This window comes from Neomonachus schauinslandi, chromosome 3 (assembly GCF_002201575.2).
Source record: "Neomonachus schauinslandi chromosome 3, ASM220157v2, whole genome shotgun sequence".
NCBI lineage: Eukaryota > Metazoa > Chordata > Mammalia > Carnivora > Phocidae > Neomonachus > Neomonachus schauinslandi.
Genome location: NC_058405.1, coordinates 84796405 through 84818256, shown reverse-complemented (window position 1 = coordinate 84818256; position 21852 = coordinate 84796405). Strand labels below are relative to the sequence as shown.

The 21852-nt window shown below is 44.1% G+C and overlaps 1 protein-coding gene across 1 annotated transcript in view; it reads right to left on the bottom strand.

Annotated features, from left to right (window-relative positions):
- The window catches only part of LOC110585737 (cytochrome P450 27C1), a 28553-nt gene extending 7307 nt beyond the window's left edge, over positions 1–21246 (bottom strand). Inside the window, exons 1-6 of the mRNA XM_021695862.2 lie at positions 20921–21246; positions 8842–9032; positions 7467–7666; positions 5927–6136; positions 4569–4732; positions 771–937 (exon numbers count right to left, since the gene is read on the bottom strand). Coding sequence (XP_021551537.2) covers positions 771–937; positions 4569–4732; positions 5927–6136; positions 7467–7666; positions 8842–9032; positions 20921–21202 — 1214 coding nt within the window. The 5' untranslated portion in view covers positions 21203–21246. The remainder of the gene's footprint in view (positions 1–770; positions 938–4568; positions 4733–5926; positions 6137–7466; positions 7667–8841; positions 9033–20920) is intronic.
- Between the last annotated feature and the right edge of the window lie 606 nt (positions 21247–21852).

Sequence of the window (21852 nt, the reverse complement as noted above, 5' to 3'; positions counted from 1 at the left end):
GTAAACACACAGCTAGCTCTTTTTCCCCCGAGGTTAAACAACATGCTGTGGATTAAGGATGCACCACAACTTGAAACACCATTATCAAGTCAAGTTTAAAAGAATTATTGTAGGGTATACCATGTATCCACTTCTGCTCTTCTACATGGCAGTTCCTCAACAAAATCCTTGAACCTCAGAATCCTTGAACCTCAAAGGAGGAAGAAATTTCACTGGCCACCTGATCCTACCTCCCACCCAAACCCACCCAAGGCCACCCATATCCCTCACGTCCAGGCTTTTCCAAGTGTTGGTAAAGCCCTGTCCAGGAGCGAATGAGTCCATTTGGTGTCACCAATCTAACTAGCATATCCACATAAGAACCACAGTAAGCAGGTTTGGTAATTAGCCAAACAGCCCAAAATATTTTCCTGATCAATCCATCTTGTTCTGCTTTACTTTCAAGGAACAGGAACCATGGAATACTGGGGAACTTGGTGAACCAAATGACTAAAGCAGGTACCATGTCATGGGGTGATGGCTCCAAAGAGCTTTATGAAGAACAACTAATATTTCAGACCGTAAAACAGAACAGCCTTTCTGCTATTCTGACAAGGGCAGAGAGGAAACAGATAGTTATAACCATCTCCTTCCTTAACATTTTGGCCCCTGAAGGTTGTTGGCCCATTTGTTTTGGACCTGGTTTTTAAGTCCAAAGCATAAAATCATAGTGATAAAGGATCAGAGACTTAAAAGACAGTTTTTGACATGAATTTTGGTGAGCCTTTTACCTCAGCGTTTCCTTCAGCAGAGCTCTGACCAGTGGGACTTTGGGGACGTCGGCTGCCGTTGGGACATGCCTTTCCCCCAAATTCTTAACGATCTCCCGGTACACGATCTGCTGCACTTCTGGGTGCCTCGCGAGGAGATACACTGCCCAGGATAAGGTGAAGGACGTCTGATAAAGAAACAGGCAGGCACAGGCACGTAGGTGAGTAACACCAGGACTTAAGAAGCAGGCAACCTCGGCCAGGAAGTCACGTAAGCATAAGCCCATGTGCAAAGTCATGTCCATTCAACTCTATCTGAGCACGTTAGGACTTAGCAAAACAAAAGCTGACTTTCCCTAAATCATGCCAGAAAAAAACCAAGTATTTTTGGAAAGTAGCATCAGCTATGTGATTCAATTGCTCTTTCAATGAAGGGCTGCAGGAGAAATTATTTTTGAACTTTTTTGGATCACATAAGAGCAATCCTCTTCGATGGCGTCCAAGAGGACCTAAGGATGCTGGTCAAGCCTGGAAGTGGTGCCTGGAACTTTCTGTGACCTTCTTTGCAAGGGTCATCTGGTTTTTTGCTAGGAAGGGCCAGAGCCTGCCAGTCAGCCCAGAACTGTTCAGTCTGGCACTGCGCAGGCCCACGATGGCTGGGCGGGGCCTGCTCTGGCTGCCTCCTGGTGGGGGGAGGGGCGGTATTTGTCCTCCACTGTTTCCATGCTCTTCTCAAGTAAAGCAACTTATAAGAATTTAATAGATCATTTATGCAAAACAGTACCTTTTTTTTATACCACGTCTCAGACTGAAGAATTAAATTTCTGGTTATTGAAAATAATTATATCTTATTCTCCTAGGTTCCAAGACTCTCACTACAATTTTCCCTATTATCTATGTGACTGTATTTCACTCTCATAAACAAGGAAAGTCCACAGGATAAATGCCTTTTCTTTTACCTAAAAGAGTCAGTAGACCATACTGATATCATTTCCCTGTAATAGATATTTTAAGTTTTTAGAGGGCAAGCTCTCCTATAATATATATAATGTTCAAGTTCTTCCTTATAAATGATAAGGAAAAAATTTAGAAATTTCTATTAAAATCACATTTCTGTGGAAAAACCAAATGCGGTATATCCATACAATGGAATACTACAGGCGTACCTTGGAGATATTGTGGATTGGGTTCCATACCACCACAATAAAACGAGTATCACAATAAAGCAAGTCAAATGAATTGTTTGCTTTCCTAGTGCAAATAAAATCTATGTTTACATTATACTGTAACCTATTTAGTATGCAATAGCATTATGTCTAAAACAACAATGTGCCCACTTTAATTTAAAAATACTTTATTCCTAAAAAATGTTAACCATCACCTGAGCTTTCAGCAAGTCCTAATCACCCACTGAGCACAGACCAATGATTCTATTTTTATATGTTATTATAACAAATATAATATATACTTATATATTATACATTATAACAAATATAACGTGTATTATATATTGTTATAACAGATATAATAATCATGAGAAATGTTGAAATATCATGAGAATTAGCAAAACGTGACATGGAGACACAAAGTGAGCAGATGCTGTCGTAAAAATAGAGCCGATAGACTTGCTCAATGCAGGGTGGCCACAAACCTTCAATTTGTAAAATAAAAACAACACATTAATCTGTGAAGCACAGTAAAGCGAGGGATGCCTGTACTCCATAATAAAAAAGAATAAACTACTTTGATATGCAACTACATCGGTGAATCCTGAAATCATTTGCTGACTGAATGAAGCTGGATGCAAAATACACACTGAGTAATTCCATTCCTATAAATTTCTAGAAAAGTGCGAACTGATGCTCAGCATCAGAAAGCAGATCAGCAGTTGCCTGGGGCAGGGAGAGACGGACGGAAATGGGGGTAAGGAAATTCCAGGGGTGGTAGAAATGTTCAGGATCTTGATGGTGGTGGTAGTTTCATAAATGATTGCATTTGTGCTTATCCGGTATCTGCCAACAAGTTATATCAAATTGTACGGTTTAAAAGGATGCACTTTCTTTCGCATAAATTATACTGAAATAAAGTTTTTTAAGTAATATTTTAGAAAATGAATATGAATTGTAAGAACGCTTCTGCTGATGTGGCCTCCAGGGGCCTCTGGTAGGAACGGTCCTTTCTGCGCTCCACCTCATGTGATGCTCTTAGTTACCACCAGGGGGAAGGAGGGACAACGCACCCAAATCCGTTCAGAGGCAAGGTCAACCACTCACTCATCTCTTCCCCATTCAAGCAAACCCACACCACCCATCACATTCACATGACTGATTAGAATTTTCATTGATCACATTGATTTCATTGGTTAAATTGTTTTATTCTTGTAGAAGATCCATAAGAATAAGGAGTTTTTACTGTTTTTTGCTTTTACATGTTTATGTGACATCATAATAAAAACAATGTCAACCCTGGGGGAGGGGGTTCTCCCTTTAAACAGAAGGTCTGTGCCTTATTCAAGTTCAGGAAGCACTCCTGTAAAGGAAAAGGTTTGAGTTCATGAGCTTAGTTGTTTAGTTTTGAAGGGCTTTGGAAAGAGTAAAGCACCAGGCAAATCTTAATTATTTCACGCAACTAACTTTTCCTCCACCAAATACTAAAAGCTTAGCCCTGCTTTTTCCTGTTTCACTACTTCTTTTAGCAAATTTAAAAATTTCTCTGTACATATATCCATATGTATATCATTTTTCATACATGAATAAATGTATCCTATTACACATATGTTTTAGAAGGAAACTTGGCTCCTATCCCCCCACAACTCCCCACCCCCCAGGCAGGTAACCCATGTTAACAACCCAGTGTGCACCCTCCATATTTCCTCCACACTCATAAAATCACATACAGGTACGGACGTGCACACAGACGGGCAGGGGCTGGGCCACTGTTTGTTTTACCAACGGGAGCACGGCATACACAGTTTCTGTGGCTTCATTTCTCACTTAACAACAGGGGATGCAATTCCCACCCAGTCCATTGACAGTGCTTTGTTTCATTTGGATATTCATCCTTCCTTGGTCATAGTAGGTTATTCATCTGTTAGAATAAATCTATTCATCGGGATCTTACTTAAGACTGATAGACATGGGGTGCCTGGGTGGCTCAGTTGGTTAAGCGTCTGCCTTCAGCTCAGGTCATGATCCCAGGGTCCTGGGATCCAGTCCCACTTTGGGCTCTTTGCTCAGTGGAGAGTCTGCCTCTCCCTCTCCATCTGCTTCTCCCCCCAGCTCATGCGCTCTCTCGCTCTCTCTGACAAATAAATAAATAAAACCTTAAAAAAAAAAGACTGATAGACACATATATTCATAAGTCGAACTGTTTATTAAACTTCTTTCTTTGTGCTCTCATTAGCAGGTTTTGGTTTAAAAGTGACGGTGGCTTTATAAAATGAATTGGGGAGTCCTCCATGACCTGCAACACTTTAAATGATAAATAATAAGGTTTCTAACATCTGTGCCTTCTTCATTTTTGATATTATGAAGCAATGGACCAATGCTTGCAAATCGGGAATGATTTTTAAACTTTAAAACATATTGTTACTTTGTGTGCATAACTGAATGGGGGTTGCATTTTTTGCAGAATTATGGTTTTACATTTTAAAATACATGTATATTATTTAAAAGTTAGAGTTTCCTCCTGAAGACATTCAGCAGTGAAGCAGATGTTCAGTTAGCACCAACACAAATGCACATATGAGATTACTCGGAAAGGCCCCCAGCTTCAGCTGTGCTTTGCTTATCAAGAAGAGAGCAAGGCTGAGATGCTCACCGTGTCAACGCCAGCCAGCAGCATCTCTGTGGTGTTGGCGTAGATCTCCTCCAGTGTCAGCTCCTGACTGAGGAAGAGGCATGTGAGCAGCCCCCCACTCACACTCTCCCCACGGTCCATGTGGCACTGTATGTCCCTCAGCTTGTTGTCAACGTGGATTTGGCCTGTTTGAAAAGAGTTATTTCTTTTGAAAGAAGTTTTGGTTGAGAGTAATCTCTTCATCCTCCCAATAACTTAATCTGTGGCAGGTTCCAAAGCTAAATGAAACCCAGGTCAATTTACTGTCAACCTGGGAAGCTCATCCACGTGTTTGTTTGTATAAATGAATGAAAAGTTAAAGACATGGGCACCTGGGTGGCTCAGTCGGTTAGGCATCTTCCTTTGGCTCAGGTCATGATCCCAGGGTCCTGGGATCGAGTCCCAGGTCAGGCTCCCTGCTCTGCGGGAAGCCTGTTTCTCCCTCTCCAACCCCCATTCATGCTCTCTCTCGCTATCTCTTTCTTTCTCTCAAGTAAATAAATAAAATCTTGAAAAAAAGGTTAAAGACAAGCTAAGCATCTCTTCCTCTCTAAAAATAATGCAGAAGATACTTGCAAATGTTTGCTTTACTCATCAAAGAGCCAAGAAAGCTTTGGAGTAACAAAACTACAGATCCCTTCTTTTTTTTTTTTTCCTACTATGTTTCCAGAAGACAGAATGGAGTGAGCGTAAAGGCCATGTTACATAAAAAGATAGTGGCACTTTCAATCCATTAGAACTTACATATTCAAATAAATGTTGGCCTTCAAAAGACACTATGGGACACATCTTTCAACGTCAGTGTTGTTCTAAAAACATTGTTCTAACAAACATTTTGCAAAGCTTTTCTTTTTGGAAATTCTTGGTTAGCTATGTAGGGAACTAATCTCGCTTTGCTGGGTTTGAACACAGTATTGTTTCCTAGTTTGTTTTGCCAGAGGAAGTTGTCTCTTTCCAAAAAGCTGCAAATGAGAATGTTCGAGTGAAAGTGCACAGGCCCAAAACGCTGTCCATCTCAAGCACTGACAGAATTACTGGACCAAAGTCATCATCTCCCTTAGACAACATTTACTTGCATAAATCACCGCTAGCATGTTTGTCACAATAAAAAGAATTTAAAAATGAGAAATAGGTCGTGTTGCTGATAGTGGCAACCCACATGCATCTCGTCATCTGAGAAGCCGAGTCAAATACCGACCGGGTCCAAGTAAAAACGCGCAACTGCATCAGGCCACCCTCCGGAACGTCACCCCGCCGGGGGCGTGAGCATCAGATGCACCACGATCCACGCAGTTGTGTCAACTGGTGAGACAACAGGTGCCCCTCGATTCTTCTCTTACTGAATTTGAAGAGTCCGTCCCAGGACCTGCAGAACTCCCGCCAGGGTTTCGGGATGAAGGGGCGCAGCCACCTGGGGATGGCGCCCGCGTACATGGAGGTCTTGAACATGCTGAACATGAGCCCCAGAGCCTCGATGTAGTCCACGGTGGGCTGTGGGACGCTGTTCTCCAGGCAGCCCAGGCGGCTCTCATAAAGGATGGTGGCCACCCCTGCACAGGAGAGAGAGTTTAAAAACCCTCTTCTTCTCCATTACTCACAGTATCAACATGCAATATCCAGCCATAAAAGTAAGTTGCAAAAGTAATCGAGGTGCCTTCCTCCAGCGAGGTTCTACTGTATCACCAGAGGTTTCCTCTACCAGGTCCTGAGCTACAGGGCTCTGAGTATTCAGTGCTGATGGAAAACAGGTCGGCAGGTCATTCCTTCTGCCTGGCAGGGCTCAGCCGCATCACACCCCCTCCCTCCCCCCCTCCCGAGGGTTTGTTCAAGACCCAGGATGCAAAGTCCCCAACCTTTTGGCCACTTGCCCAACGTTGGGGAATTGAAAGGTGGCTCCTCTGGGCCATGAAGGGGGGAGCCCCAGAGAGCCTCAGGAGCAGAGGAAACAGCCTCAATGAATCAGGAAAAGCAGGATTTTCCACTGTTTTTACAACTCATCTCTCTGTTGATTTCATTACTTTGTTCAGAGAGCATTAATATAACTTTAAAAAGTTAACTTAAAAATGAAATTTGAAATAAGGTAAACTCACTTTTAAAAAAGGAGAACCCTGATAGAAGGTCCTTGGGAAAAAGCAAAGTACAAAACAAGATGTTTGGTTCACTATTGTTTTGTTTTGGTTTTTTTTTAAGTAAAAGGTAGGGACACCTGTCGGCTCAGTAGGTTAAGCGTCTGCCTTCGGCTCAGGTCATGATCCCAGAGTCCTGGGATGGAGCCCCACATCAGGCTCCTTGCTCAGCGGGGAGGCTGCTTCTCCCTATGCCTTGCCTGTCCCTCCCCCTGCTTGTGCTCTGTCTCTCTCTCCTCCTCTAATCAAAAAAAAAAAAAAAGAATATTCACATGTATCTCTTAAAGAAACTGGTGACCTCCCCAGGTCAAGAGAGAGGGAGAGGGCGGGGACTTTTCAATGACTACCTTTGGGGTTTGATTTTTGACTTTAGGACATGGATGGGAATGTCCTACCCATCCCACATGAATTTTAAAAGCCAGAATGACTGTGGTAGAGGCCCTCTAAACTTCTGTTTGCTACAAACTGTGCTAAAGCAAAATGTGCAGGAATTAGGAGCATGATTCTTGAGTTAAATAGACCTGGATTTGAAACTAAGTTTCTGTCACTAAAAATGGAGGCAGGTTTTCAGTTTCCCCACTTGTAAACCAGTGGCAGTGGAACACCTGGCTAAGTTTGCACCGTGAGGACTATGGGTGTGTATGTGCAGGGCTCAGCACAGTGCCTGCCGGGGACACAGGGCATGCCCAGTGGATGAGAACTATCATTTTGGGCAAATGTCCTTTCTTCCATCTACCTCCTGACTTCACCTCACCTTCCATTGAATATTTGAAGAAAAGGTCATTGACATTGGTCACAGTTTCTCCATCTTCTGCCTGGCTCTTGAGGATGTAGATTCTTTTAATTAAATCAGCAATAACTTGGTTGATTTCTCCTGAAAAAATGGCCACATCTCTTGGTTTCAGAATTCTTTGTCTCAATACACGTCTCATCTTGAGCCACTGTTCACCCTCCCTAGAAGAGTAAAGTGAGCTTCAAATAATCTTACTTCCACTGACATTCTGGAAAAGAACTCAGGGAACCTCTGAGAGTTTCCCCAGCAATAAAAAAGCCAACAAGGTCTGCCGATCCAAATGGAATTAAGATACTGTGCAGGGAGAGGAGAGTAACTTCAGCCTTGCCGTCTGTTCCCCTTGAAGCAAACTTTAAGGGGAAAAACTGCCCCTGGGAATCATCTTTATGAAAGTAATATGATTTCCTTTGAAAAACCTTGCAAAACTGTTATAATAATGAGACACGAGGCTGTTGTGATTAGCAAAAGAGAAAAAGGTTTATGTGTATAAACTCCTGAACCCTGAGCCCTGAACTGAGCTCCTGGGCAGAGAGTGGATAGTGGATGCCAAGCCGCAGGTGATGGTGCAGAGAGCAAAGAGCTTTTGCAGCATTTGGCCACTCCCCTCCAGGGCTGGACCAATGGGGAGGAGGTATTTGATTATTTCCCTCAGAGCAGAAGTTGAGGGACTCTGGTGATATCCAGTCCCAGCTTTTATTTACCTCATTTGAGAATCCTATGGTTGTGTTTCTCCCCAATTCATGCATAGGGCATATATATATATATATATATAAAGAATCACAAATAAAATTCCTAACCAAAGGGATTTGGACCAGGGGATCCACAGATGCTCTGTGTTCTCCTTCCTGCCTGGGACTGTGCTGATTAGCTCTTAGGGGCACAGAGGTGTCAGTGAGCCTTGTTTACAAGTAATAATCATAGACTGTTATGAGACGGGAACAGCATCACATAGTGATCCATGCAGGAAGGATCTTAGTCCCTCTTCAGGGCCTCCTAAAGCAGCTGCCTGCCTCCTTCCCTGCCCACAGATCAGCTCTGTGATCCGCCCCCCCCCCCTTGGTTGTCACTGAGAGGACACCTACAGCCTCCGAGCACTGCTTGAGAAACAATTCCTCCCCTCTCCCAAGCTAGTGTGACCCGACCTTGTCCCTGCCATCAAATCTCTTCCCAGAGGAGAAGGGACAGGGCCCTCAGCATCAGTATTGGGAGATCATGCAAAGACGCTATTTTGACACTACTCCACTGGGAGTTGTGCAGTTTATTAAAGACTGGTTTTCAGAGCCCAGCCTCGAGGCAGGGGTCTCCTAACCATGGTCCACCCAGGCCACATACTCACGCTGAGATGAGCCCGGTGGATCTCCCTCGTAAGTGTCGGTACTCCTGCCAGGACCCCATGTCGGCTCTCTGGGGCACGGCCCCCTCTGCCCGGAGCACCTGAGCCACCATGTCTCGGTCTGCAATAGATACTACAGACTGAAGACCAAAGTGAGACTTGAAGATTTTTCCATATTCCTGTGTGTGCTTCTGCTGCAATACCATGGAGAAACCAAAAAAGGAAAAAATACAGATATGATATACCTTTGACATAAACATTTCTATGTGTTAGGGGAGAGAAAATTGGGGCAGAGGAAAGCTCTACATTATACAGAGCTGAATCAGAGTTGTAACTTTACATATTCCTGAGATAAATGTACTTGCATGTCATTAACCATATTCACATAAGTTTTCTTATTCTTTAGAGCTATGTTTTTAACAATACTTAGCTGTGTGGAGCAACAGGAGAGAAATGTCATTATGGATGGAAATGAACTGCAGAGCCTTCAATGGCCTGAGCCGAAAAGACTGTGCCAGCCCCTGACCCAGACCCTCAGCAGCTCTGCCACCCTGTTCTGCAGAGAGAGAGCCCTCTGCAGGCAATCTGTAATGAACCTGTAAAAATGGCCCCCAGCAAGAAAATGAAAGAAAGCATCCAGATTAGAAAGAGAGAAGTAAAGCTACCTTTAATCAGAGAAGACATGGATCTCCCATATAGAAAATTCTAAGGAATCCACTAGAAAACTATCTGAACTAATAAACAAGTTCAGCAAGCTTGCAGGATATAAGATCAATATACAAAAGTCAGTTGTATTTCCATATACTAGCAATGAACAATCCCAAAAGAAAAGTAAGAAAACAATTCCATTTATAATAGCATCAAAAACAATAAAATGCTTAGAAATAAATTTAACAAAGAAAGTGCAAAACTTATACTTTGAAAGCCATAAGAGATCATTGAAAGAAATTAAAGGAGACATATCCCATGTTCATGGGTTGGAAGACTTAATATTATTAAGATGGGAATACTCCCCAAATTGACCCATAGATTCAACATAATCTCTATCAGAATTTCTGTTGACCTCTTTGTATAAAATTAACAAGCTTAAAATGGAAATGCAAGGGACCAAGAATAGAAAACAACCCTGAAAAAAAAAAAAGAGCAAAGTTGAAGACTTCCCTTTTCTCTATTTCAAAACTTGCTACAAAAGCAACAGTAAGAGAGAAGGAAAGATGGCAGAGAAGTAGGGGACCCTATTCCAACTGGTCCCTGGAATTGAGCTGGATATCCACCAGACCACTCTGAGCACCCACGAAACCAGCCTGAAGTGTAAGAAGATCTGGATCTCTACAAACAGAATATCGCAGGCGGTTGGTTTTGAGGTACGAAGCAGGGAGCTGTGATTCCGAGGGCAGATATCAGAGGAAAAACGGCAGCGGGAGGGTGCCTGGCCATGGGGATCCTACACCGCCGGTGAGTGACAGCCTCGTGCGCTGTGGACGGGGCACAGACTCCCAGACCGGTAGCATCAGGAAAGGACTTTAGGGCAGCCCCCAGGGTGGAAACCCGGAGCCGCGGGGTCGAGGGGGCAAACTGGGAGTGGCTGGTGGTTTTAGAAGCACGGAGGGCAGAGACGTGCCCCGACCTGGAGTCAGGACTGGGAGAGCTGCGGAGGGGCGCACAACCCAGGACGCTGCTGTTTATAGCAGCACGGACAGAGACAGAGACGGTTCGGACAGAGACGGAAACGGTGTGGCCTGGAGAGCTCACTGAAGAACAGACTGTGATCTCTCTGCTCTGAGGCAGAGGGCTGGAAATGGTCTCTTCTGCTCTGACTCATGGAAGAGATGTGGAAAGCCACCAGGGAAAGGCGCCAGAGAACAAAAGCCCCAAAGACTGATTCCCACTGAGCCCATCCCCTGCCACAGGGGCGCAGGGCAACTCCACCCAAACAGGGTTGCCTGAGTAACAGCGCGGCAGGCCCCTCCCACAGAAGACAGGCTGAGAAAACAAGAGGCCAGCAACCCTAAAGTCCCAAGAAAACAGGTGCATCTTGCTTGGGTTCTGGTCAATAATTTCGATTCTATACATTCCCTCAAACACCCATCAACAGAATGACTAGGAGGAGGAGCCCCCAAAACAGAAAAGACTCAGAGATTATGACTTATGCTGCAGATTTACAAATGGATGCAGATATAACCAAGATGTCAGAGATGGAATTCAGGCTAGCAATTGTGAAGACAATGGCTAGAATGGAGAAATCAATTAATGGCAACATAGAGTCTCTAAGGGCAGAAATGAAAGGTGAATTGGCAAAACTTAAAAATGCTATCAATGAGATCCAATCCAATCTAGATAATCTAACAGCTAGGGTAAGTGAGGCAGAAGAACGACTAAGCGACCTGGAACACAATATAATAGATAAAAAGGGAAAAGAGGAGGCCAGGGAAAAACAACTCAGAATCCATGAAAATAGAATCAGAGAAATAAGTGACACCATGAAGCATTCCAGTGTCAGAATAATTGGAATCCTGGAGGGAGTGGAGAGAGAGAGAGGGCTAGAAGATGTATTTGAGCAAATCGTAGCTGAGAACTTCCCTAATCTGGGGAATGAAACAAACATTCGCGTCCTAGAGGCAGAGAGGACCCCTCCTAAGATCAAGGAAAACAGGCCAACACCCCAGCATGTAATAGTAAAACTTGCAAATCTTAGAACCAAGGAAACCATCTTAAGGGCAGTTAGGGGGAAGAGATTCCTTACGTACAGAAGGAGGAAGATCGGAATAACATCAGACCTATCCACAGAGACCTGGCAAGCCAGAAAGGCCTGGCAAGACATATTCAGGGTACTAAATGAGAAGAACATGCAGCCAAGAATACTTTATCTGGCAAGGCTTTCATTTAGAATGGATGGAGAGATGCAGAGCTTCCACGACCGGCAGAAGTTGAAAGAATATGTGACCACTAAGCCGGCCCTGCAAGAAATATTAAGGGGGGGTTCTATAAAAGGAGAGAAACCCCAACAGTGATATACAACAGAAATTTACAGGGACAATCTATAAAAACAACGTCTTCACAGGCAACATGATGACAATTAATTCATATCTTTCGATAATCACTCTCAACGTGAATGGCCTAAACGCTCCCATAAAACGGCCCAGGGTTGCAGATTGGATAAACAGACAGGACCCATACATATGCTGCCTACAAGCGACTCATTTTGAACCTAAAGATACATCCAGACTGAAAGTGAAGGAATGGAGATCCATGTTCCATGCCAGCGGACCTCAAAAGAAAGCTGGGGTAGCAATTCTTATATCAGACAAATTCGATTTTAAACTAAAGTCTGTAATAAGAGACACAGAAGGACACTGTATCATTCTTAAAGGGTCTATCCAACAAGAAGATCTAACAATTGTAAATATCTATGCCCCCAACATGGGAGCAGCCATCTACATAAGCCAACTGTTTTTTTGTTTTGTTTTTTTTTACATAAGCCAACTGTTAACCAAAATAAAGAGCCATATTGATAAGAATACATTAATTGTAGGAGACCTCCATACTCCACTCTCAGCAATGGACAGATCATCTAAGTAGAAAATCAACAAGGAAACAAGAGCTTTGAATGATACATTGGACCAGATGGACCTCATAGATATTTACAGAACATTCCACCCTAAAACAACAGAATACTCATTCTTCTCAAGCGCACATGGAATTTTCTCCAGAATAGACCACATACTGGGTCACAAATCAGGTCTCAACCGATACCAAAAGATTGAGATTATTCCCTGCATATTCTCAGACCAAAATGCTCTAAAACTGGAACTCAATCACAAGAAAAAATTTGGCAGAAATTCAAACACTTGGAAGCTAAAGACCACTCTGCTCAAGAATGTTTGGGTCAACCAAGAAATCAAAGAAGAACTTAAACAATTCATGGAAATCAATGAGAGTGAAAACACATCGGTCCAAAACCTATGGGATACTGCAAAGGCGGTCCTAAGGGGGAAATACATAGCCATCCAAGCCTCACTCAAAAAAATAGAAAAATCCCGAATTCACCAACTAACTCTACACCTTAAAGAACTAGAGAAAAAGCAACAAACGACGCCTAAGCCACGCACTAGAAGAGAAATAATTAAATTTAGAGCAGAAATCAATGAATTAGAAACCAGAAACACAGTAGATCAGATCAATAAAACTAGAAGTTGGTTCTATGAAAGATTTAATAAGATTGATAAACCACTGGCCAGACTTATCCAAAAGAAGAGAGAAAGGACCCAAATTAATAAAATTATGAATGAAAGGGGAGAGATCACGACTAACACCAAGGAAATAGAAACAATTATTAGAAATTATTATCAACAACTATATGCCAATAAACCGAGCAATCTGGATGAAATGGAGGCCTTCCTGGAAACCTATAAGCTGCCAAGACTGAAACAGGAAGAAATTGACAACCTGAATAGGCCAATAACCAGTAACGAGATTGAAGCAGTGATCAAAAACCTCCCCAAAAACAAGAGTCCAGGGCCTGATGGATTCCCTGGGGAATTCTACCAAACATTCAAAGAAGAAATAATACCTATTCTACTGAAGCTGTTTCAAAAAATAGAAACAGAAGGAAAACTGCCAAACTCATTCTATGAGGCCAGCATTACCTTAATCCCCAAACCAGGCAAGGACCCCATCAAAAAGGAGAATTTCAGACCGATATCCCTGATGAATATGGATTCCAAAATCCCCAACAAAATCCTAGCTAATAGGATCCAACAATACATTAAAAGGATCATCCACCACGACCAAGTGGGATTTAGCCCCGGGGTTGCAAGGGTGGTTCAACATTCGCAAATCAATCAATGTGATAGAACACATTAATAAGAGGAGGGAGAAGAACCATATGGTCCTCTCAATTGATGCAGAAAAAGCATTTGACAAAATACAACATCCTTTCCTGATTAAAACTCTTCAGAGTACAGGGATAGAGGGAACATTCCTCAAGGTCATAAAATCCATCTATGAAAAACCCACAGCGAATATCATCCTCAATGGGGAAAAGCTGAGAGCCTTTCCCTTAAGATCAGGAACACGTCAAGGGTGCCCACTCTCACCACTGTTGTTCAACATAGTACTAGAAGTCCTAGCAACAGCAATCAGACAACAAAAAGAAATAAAAGGTATTCAAATTGGCAAAGAAGAAGTCAAACTCTCTCTTTTCACAGACGACATGATACTTTATGTGGAAAACCCAAAAGACTCCACCCCCAAATTACTAGAACTCATCCAGCAATTCAGTAATGTGGCAGGATACAAAATCAATGCACAGAAATCAGTTGCTTTCTTATACACTAACAACGCAACTGTAGAAAGAGAAATTAGAGAAATGATTCGATTTACAATAGCACCAAAAACCATAAGATAACTCAGAATAAAGCTGACCAAAGAGGTAAAGGATCTATACTCTAGGAACTACAGAACACTCATGAAAGAAATTAAAGAAGACACAAAAAGATGGAAAAATATTCCATGCTCATGGATCGGAAGAATAAACATTGTTAAAATGTCTATGCTACCCAGAGCAATCTATACCTTCAATGCCATCCTGATCAAAATTCCAATGACATTTTTCAAAGTGCTGGAACAAACAATCTTAAAATTTGTATGGAATCAGAAAAGACCCCGAATCACCAAGGAGATGTTGAAAAAGAAAAACAAAGCTGGGGGCATCACGTTGCCCGATTTCAAGCTATATTACAAAGCTGTGATCACCAAGACAGCATGGTACTGGCACAAAAACAGACATACAGACCAATGGAACAGAATAGAGAACCCAGATATGGACCCTCAACTCTGTGGTCAAATAATCTTTGACAAAGCAGGAAAAAACATGCAATGGAAAAAAGACAGTCTCTTCAATAAATGGTGCTGGGAAAATTGGACAGCCACATGCAGAAGAATGAAACTCGACCGTTCTCTAACACCACTCACAAAGATAAACTCAAAGTGGATGAAAGACCTCAATGTGAGACAGGAATCCATCCAAATCCTAGAGGAGAACATAGGCAGTAACCTCTTTGACATCGGCCACAGCAACTTCTTTCAAGATACATCTCCAAAAGCTAGTGAAACAAAAGCAAAAATGAACTTTTGGGACTTCATCAAGATAAAAAGCTTCTGCACAGCAAAGGAAACAGTCAACAAAACAAAGAGGCAACCCACAGAATGGGAGAAGATATTTGCAAATGACACTACAGATAAAGGGCTGGTATCCAAAATCTATAAAGAACTTCTCAAACTCAACACCCAAAAAAACAAATAATCAAGTCAAAAAGTGGGCAGAAGAGATGAACAGACACTTCTCTGAAGAAGACATACAAATGGCTAACAGACACATGAAAAAATGTTCATCATCATTAGCCATCAGGGAAATCCAAATCAAAACCACACTGAGATACCACCTTACACCAGTTAGAATGGCCAAAATGGACAGGGAAAGAAACAACAAATGTTGGAGAGGTTGTGGAGAAAGGGGAACCCTCTTACACTGTTGGTGGGAATGCAAGTTGGTACAGCCACTTTGGAAAACAGTGTGGAGGTGCCTCAAAATTTAAAAATAGAGCTACCCTATGACCCAGCAATTGCACTCCTGGGTATTTACCCCAAAGACACAGATGTAGTGAAAAGAAAGGCCATTTGCACCCCAATGTTCATAGCAGCAATGTCCGCAATAGCCAAACTGTGGAAAGAGCCGAGATGCCCTTCAACAGATGAATGGATAAAGAAGATGTGGTCCATATATACAATGGAATATTACTCAGCCATCAGAAAAGATGAATACCCAACTTTTACATCAACATGGATGGGACTGGAGGCGATTATGCTAAGTGAAATAAGTCAAGCAGAGAAAGTCAATTATCATATGGTTTCACTTATTTGTGGAACATAAGGAATAGCATGGAGGACATTAGTAGAAGGAAGGGAAAAATGTGGGGGGAGGGGAATTAGAGGGAGAGATGAACCATGAGAGACTATGGACCCTGAGAGACAAACAGGGTTTTAGAGAGGAGGGGGGGGAGGGGTTAGCCCGGTGATGGGTATTAAGGAGGGTGCATACTGCATGGAGCACTGGGTGTTATATGAAAACAATGGATGGTGGATCACCACATCAAAAACTAATGATGTATTGTATGGTGACTAACATACCATAATAAAATTAAAAAAAAAAAAAGCAACAGTAACCAAGACAATGTAATACTGACATGAGGATAAACATCTAAACCACGGGAGTAGAACTGAGAATTCAGAAATAAACCCGTACATCTCTGGTCAATTGATTTTCAACAAGGATGCCAGTGCCAAGACAATTAAATAGGGGAAGAATAGTCTCTTCAACAAATGCTGGGACAAATGGGTATCTACAGGCAAAGAATGAACTTATACCCTTCTCTCATACCAGATATAAATATTACCTCAAAAGGGTTCAAGTCCTAAAGGTAAGAGCCAAAACTATAAAATTCTTAGAAGAAAAGATAGGGGTAAATCTTCATAACCTTGAATTTGGCAATGGTGTCTTAAGATATAATACCAAAACCACAAACAACAAAAGAAAAAGTAGATAATTGGACTTCATTAAAATTTAAAACTTTGGTGTTTCAAAGGACACTATAAAGAAAGTAAAGGATAATCCCCAGAACTGAGAAAATATTTGCAAAGCACATATCTGATAAGGGACTTGTATGTAAAACATATAAAGAACTATGACAACTCAATAAAACAATGAACCAATTAAAGACTGGGCAATTATTTGAATGGACATTTCTCCAAAGAAGATATACAAATGGATAATAAGCAGATGAAAAGAAGCTCAACATCATTAGTCATCAGGGAAATGCAAATCATAATCACAATGAGATGCCACTTCACACCCACTAGAATGGTTGTAATAAAAAGGATAGGTAATAACAAGCCCTGGCAAGAATGTGGAGAAATCACAACCTCTTACACTTGCTGGCTGGAATGTACATACTGCAGCCACTTTGAGAAACGGTCTGGCAGATTCCCAAAAGGTTAAAATCGAGTTACTATCTGACCCTGAAATTCCACTCCTAGATATATATCCAAAGAAATGAAAACATATGTCTACACAAAAATAAACTTATACTGAACGTTCATAGCTGCATTTTTCACAATTAGGAAAAAGGTGGAAACAATCCACGTGTCTGTCCACTGATGAATGGACAAGCAAAATGTAGTATGTCCTTACACTGGAATATTATTTGCCCATAAAAAGAAATGAGGCACTGGTACACACCACAACATAGATGAACCTTGAAAATGTGATGCTCAGTGAAAGAAGCCAGACACAAAAGACCACGTTATGATCCAGTTATATGAAATGTCCAGAATAGGCCAGTCTACAAAGACAAAAAGTAAATTAGTGGTTGCTTATGGCTGGGGGGATGGAGAGTTGGGGAGTGACAGCTAAATGAAACAATATGGGGTTTCTTTTCAAAGTTATGAACATGTTCTGGGGCACCTGGGTGACTCAGTCATTAAGCGTCTGCCTTTGGCTCAGGTCATGATCCCAGGGTCCTAGGATCAAGGCCCGCATCGGGCTCCCTGCTCGGAGGGAAGCCTGCTTCTCCCTCCTCCACTCCCCCTGCTTGTGCTCCCTGTCTCGCTGTCTCTCTCTCTCTCTGTCAAATAAATAAATAAAATCTTTAAAAAAAATAAATGAATAAATAATAAAAAATAAATAAAGTTATGAACATGTTCTAAGGCTAAGTGGGGTTACTGTTGTATGGTATGTGAATTATATCTCAATAGCTCTAGTACCAAAAAACAAAGAGAAATCACAATAAATGTAAATGGGTTAAATAAATAAATAAATGAGAGAGAGAGAAAGTCCCTTCCAGCCTGGCTCAGCATGGCACAGCCAGGTCTGAGCATATGGGGAAAATGACTAAGTCTCTCTTTGGTATCTGCCAACATTTCTCATCACCCCAATTCTCAACCTCAAAAATAGCAGGCCAGAGAGTCCATTGTCTCTCCATTCTTCCTTCTACTCCTCAGGTAGAAGATACTCACTTCCTTATCAACCTGGGTGAAGTCCTCCCACCCAGAGATGAAAACACTCAGACTCAACTGGAAGGTGTTCCTCTGGGTCTCTGAATGGGCGCCATGGTTGAGATGACTGTTAATAGCCAACTACTGGGAAATGGGTCACTCCCCAGGCAAATCCAGCTACTGAACAGGCACCATCAGCACTAAGGAGCAACTGACCAGGCACGAGAAAGAACAAGATGGATGACCCAGATAGTGTACAGCACTTTTTTGCTAGTGGACCACAGAAAAGTACAGTCAGTCCCGGTACTTAGAATTTGCATAGACATTAAGAGCACAGACACTGGAGTTTGAATCTTAGCTCAGTGTGTACTAGCTAGGCAAACTTACCCACTGTACTTCAGTTTCCTCACCTGTGAAATGAACAAATAATAGAACTTCCCTCACGTGTAGGACTAGAACTGTGCCTGGCACATGAAAAGAGTTCTAGAAATGTTCATTATTCATATTTACATGTTATGATTATAGCTTACGAAGCCCCTCCACAGCCCTAATCTCATTTGATCACATAATAACTTGTGAGATGGATGAGGATTGTCAGACTCCTGCACAGACAAGGAAAATGAGGTCTAGAGAGAGTAAGTGATTAGCCAAGACTCCACAGGTGCATGTAGAGGGTCAGCATTTGAACACAGGGCCCTCCTGCTCTGTCACATCTGAAACAGCCTCTAGCGACACAGGCTAGGATGTTGCTCTGTCACTAATTAGCTGCAAGACCTCGGGCAAGTCACTCAGCCAACACTTGGGTCTTTCCCACCTGTACGGGAAGGACTTGAACCATATAGATGACCGGCAAGCTAACACTGTGTGATCACGAGTCTAGTAAAGTATACTGGAGGTAATGGTCACAGAGTAACTGTCTTCCTCCTACAAGGGCCTCAGGAGCAAGCTGGAGAGCAGGGCAGAGGGTTTTACTAGAATCTTATTCAGTCTAGAGCAACCTGAGCACACCTGCGGTGGGGTAACCCCAGGCCATAAAGCACTCCCTGAGGTCCTCAGAGGGGTTGCAGGAAGATTCCCGCTCTTGTAAATGAGTGCTATTTGGAGAATAAAGGAAAAGGGGAGCCCAGAAGGACAACGGAGCTGGGAACAGTTGGGGCCTGTCTACTGTGTTTTGAGAAAGCACAGGTGAGTCAGTTCCGTGACTGTCCTCTGGCAGGTGTGTGCCACCACTCAGGACCATCACGGTGATAGGTGTAGTCTGAGCCTTGGGCAGGAGGGTTGCGTGTCGGGTGATGGCAGGAAGCAGGGCAGATGCAGGGAAAATGCCCCTCTGAACTGAGACACTTTCTGGCGGTGGAGAGGTGGCTCTCTAGGCCGCTTCTGCTAGACATGCAGGTTTAACAGTGGTCAGCTTCTCAAAGAAACCTGTGCTGCAGAACCAACTGTGGGCTTATGCTGTGAGGATAAAAGCAGATGGCAACAGAAGTGGATAAAAGTAAAAAAAAAAATTAATTAATTAAAATTTAAAAAAAAAAGCAGAAACAAAAATACCAAGCTGTACTGACTTGTCCACAGTCGATAACAAAACATGTTTTTCCCCATTTGAAAACTATCACATCCTGATATCTTATGTCCAGATCCCACAGGGAAAAGGAAGAAAATCCTTTTTGACCCCTAGAAGCATGTCAGGTGGAAACTGTGTAGGGTTGGTGTGGGGGATGGAGAGGAGGGTCTGGAATTTCAGTCAAATTAAACTTGCTCCTGAGTTCGGTTTTTTCTCCCAATGAGGTTTCTGCTTCTCTAGCCCAATCGGCCTCTGCACCATCAGGTATGTTTCTTGGTTGAGAGAATGAATGAATGACCATGACCACAGGCCAAGTGGGTGGTCACGGAAGGCTTCCTTGGAGAAGTGCTTTGAAGGATGACCCATGAGTTTTGAACAAAAGTAAGTGGGACGGGGGTGGAGGGAGGGTGTTCTTGGAAGCGGTTAGAAGGCCCAGATCCCAGAAAGAAGTGTGCGCAGGGGTGGGAGCCTGAGGAAATGAAGAAGTCAAGTAAGAAAGCAGCTGCCAGAGCGAGAGGAAAGGAGATCCCAGGACCCTTGCAGGTGGAGGGTCCCACCTTGCAATGAAAGGCGCAATTTGGGATGGGGAAAAGAAGGGAAAACTCAGGGTCAAGATGAGAAACTGTAGGCTGACGTGTCCCAAAACTCCCACAGGTTGTTGGAACGACTGGGTTCTTCCTAGATCCCTGCCCGAGTCCGGGCTTGCAGCCGAGGTTCATTTACATTCGTGTGGCGACCCCATCACTTGGAGGCTAAGCAACCTGTGGCCTCCGAACCTCAGATGTTTGGGGGAGGGGGGCGTGTTTGTTTTCCATTTATAAAATACAAGCAAAAAGGACCAGAAACGGACGCAACATGACCTCGGCCGGCCGCGTAGACACGGTGCTCTGGAGAGCTCAGAGCTGCTCGCAGCGCTCCCGGGCCGGGCCCCCGACGTCCCCGCGAGAGAAGGAGTTCTGGGCCCCCCTCGGGGCCATCCCGGGGCTGGACCGCGATTCCCTCCGCTGGGCTCCGCAAGCCTCAACCCGCGCCTCCGCCCGTGGGGGTCCACCCCGAGCGGGTCTCCTGCCTGGGGACACCTCCCAGGCACCCCTCCTCGGGCTCACTCCCCAGAGCCCTCTCCCCGGCTCGCCCAGCGCGGAGACCCTGCCCCGGCGCCCTTCCTTGAAGCCCCTTTCTTGGCGCCCCCTGCCCGGCGTCCCCTCCCCGGCATCCGCTGCCCGGTGCCTCCTTCTTGGGGTCCCTCCCGGGCGACCCTCCTTGACGTCCCCTTCCCGGCCGGGCTTGGCTCCCCCTCCCCGGCGCCCCCCTCCCCGGCGTCCCCCTCCCGGTACCCCCTCCCTGGAGTTCCTTCGGGCACCCTCCACGGCGCCTCCTTCCGGACGCCCTCCGGCGCGCGCGAGGCCTCCGCGCTCAGAGGAACAGTCCCCTGGCCCGCTCCCCTTCCGACACCGCGCGCGCTGCTACCTGGATCTCGTGGATGCGGCTGAAGCCGTCCTTCCAGAAGAACTCCACCAGGTTGGAGAGGCTGCGGGGCCCCGGCATGGCGGCGAGGCTGCGGGGCCCTTCGGCCCGGCCCCCGGCCCGCGGCGCTCCCGGCCTCCCCGGTCCTTTGTCCTCGGCCCGCGTCCCCGCCGGCAGCCGGGCGCCCTCGGGCCGGGAGGGCCGTGAAGCCCCGGCGCTCAGGAACCCGCCTCGCCCGGCAGCCGGGCTCACTCGGGCGTTCAGGATTCGCGCCAGGAGAGCCATTGCAGCCGTTTGGGTTGGTTGGTTGGTCGAAGCAATTGTTTTGTTTGGGGAGATGCTGCCCTTTGGGGTTGCTCTTTGCTTCAGTGTGTTCGAGCAGCACTTCTTCGAACTCATACCGCCTGGGCATCAGTTTACACAGACCATTATTAAAGGCTCCCTCCCCTAAGGCTGGGAAAAAAAAAAGGGGGTGGTCTGTGATTAGACTGCAAGAGAATGAGGCGGTTACCTTTTCTTCACATCACATTAATTCACCACTTAAGCGTTCTTCAAAACCACAAAATTTTAAGTTCAACCCCACTTCCGACCATGGCCAAAAAAAAAAGTCTACTGGAATTTTCAAAAGTATTTTCTTCCTTAAAAATTACTATGGAGAGTACACCCAAAAAAATCTAATTCACCGTATGTATACAAACATATATATATATATATATATATATATATGTTTTAGAAACCGCTCTTCATGATTTCAAGCTATACAGTTATAATTCAACATGCAAAAATGTTAGATGATTTGTGCATGTAGTTCGTGATATTGTAAAATGGCCACATTATTATTTTACCATAAGTTTCCATAAGAATTGTGCAGTCTCAGGGGCGCCTGGGTGGCTCAGTTGGTTAAGCAACTGCCTTCGGCTCAGGTCATGATCCCG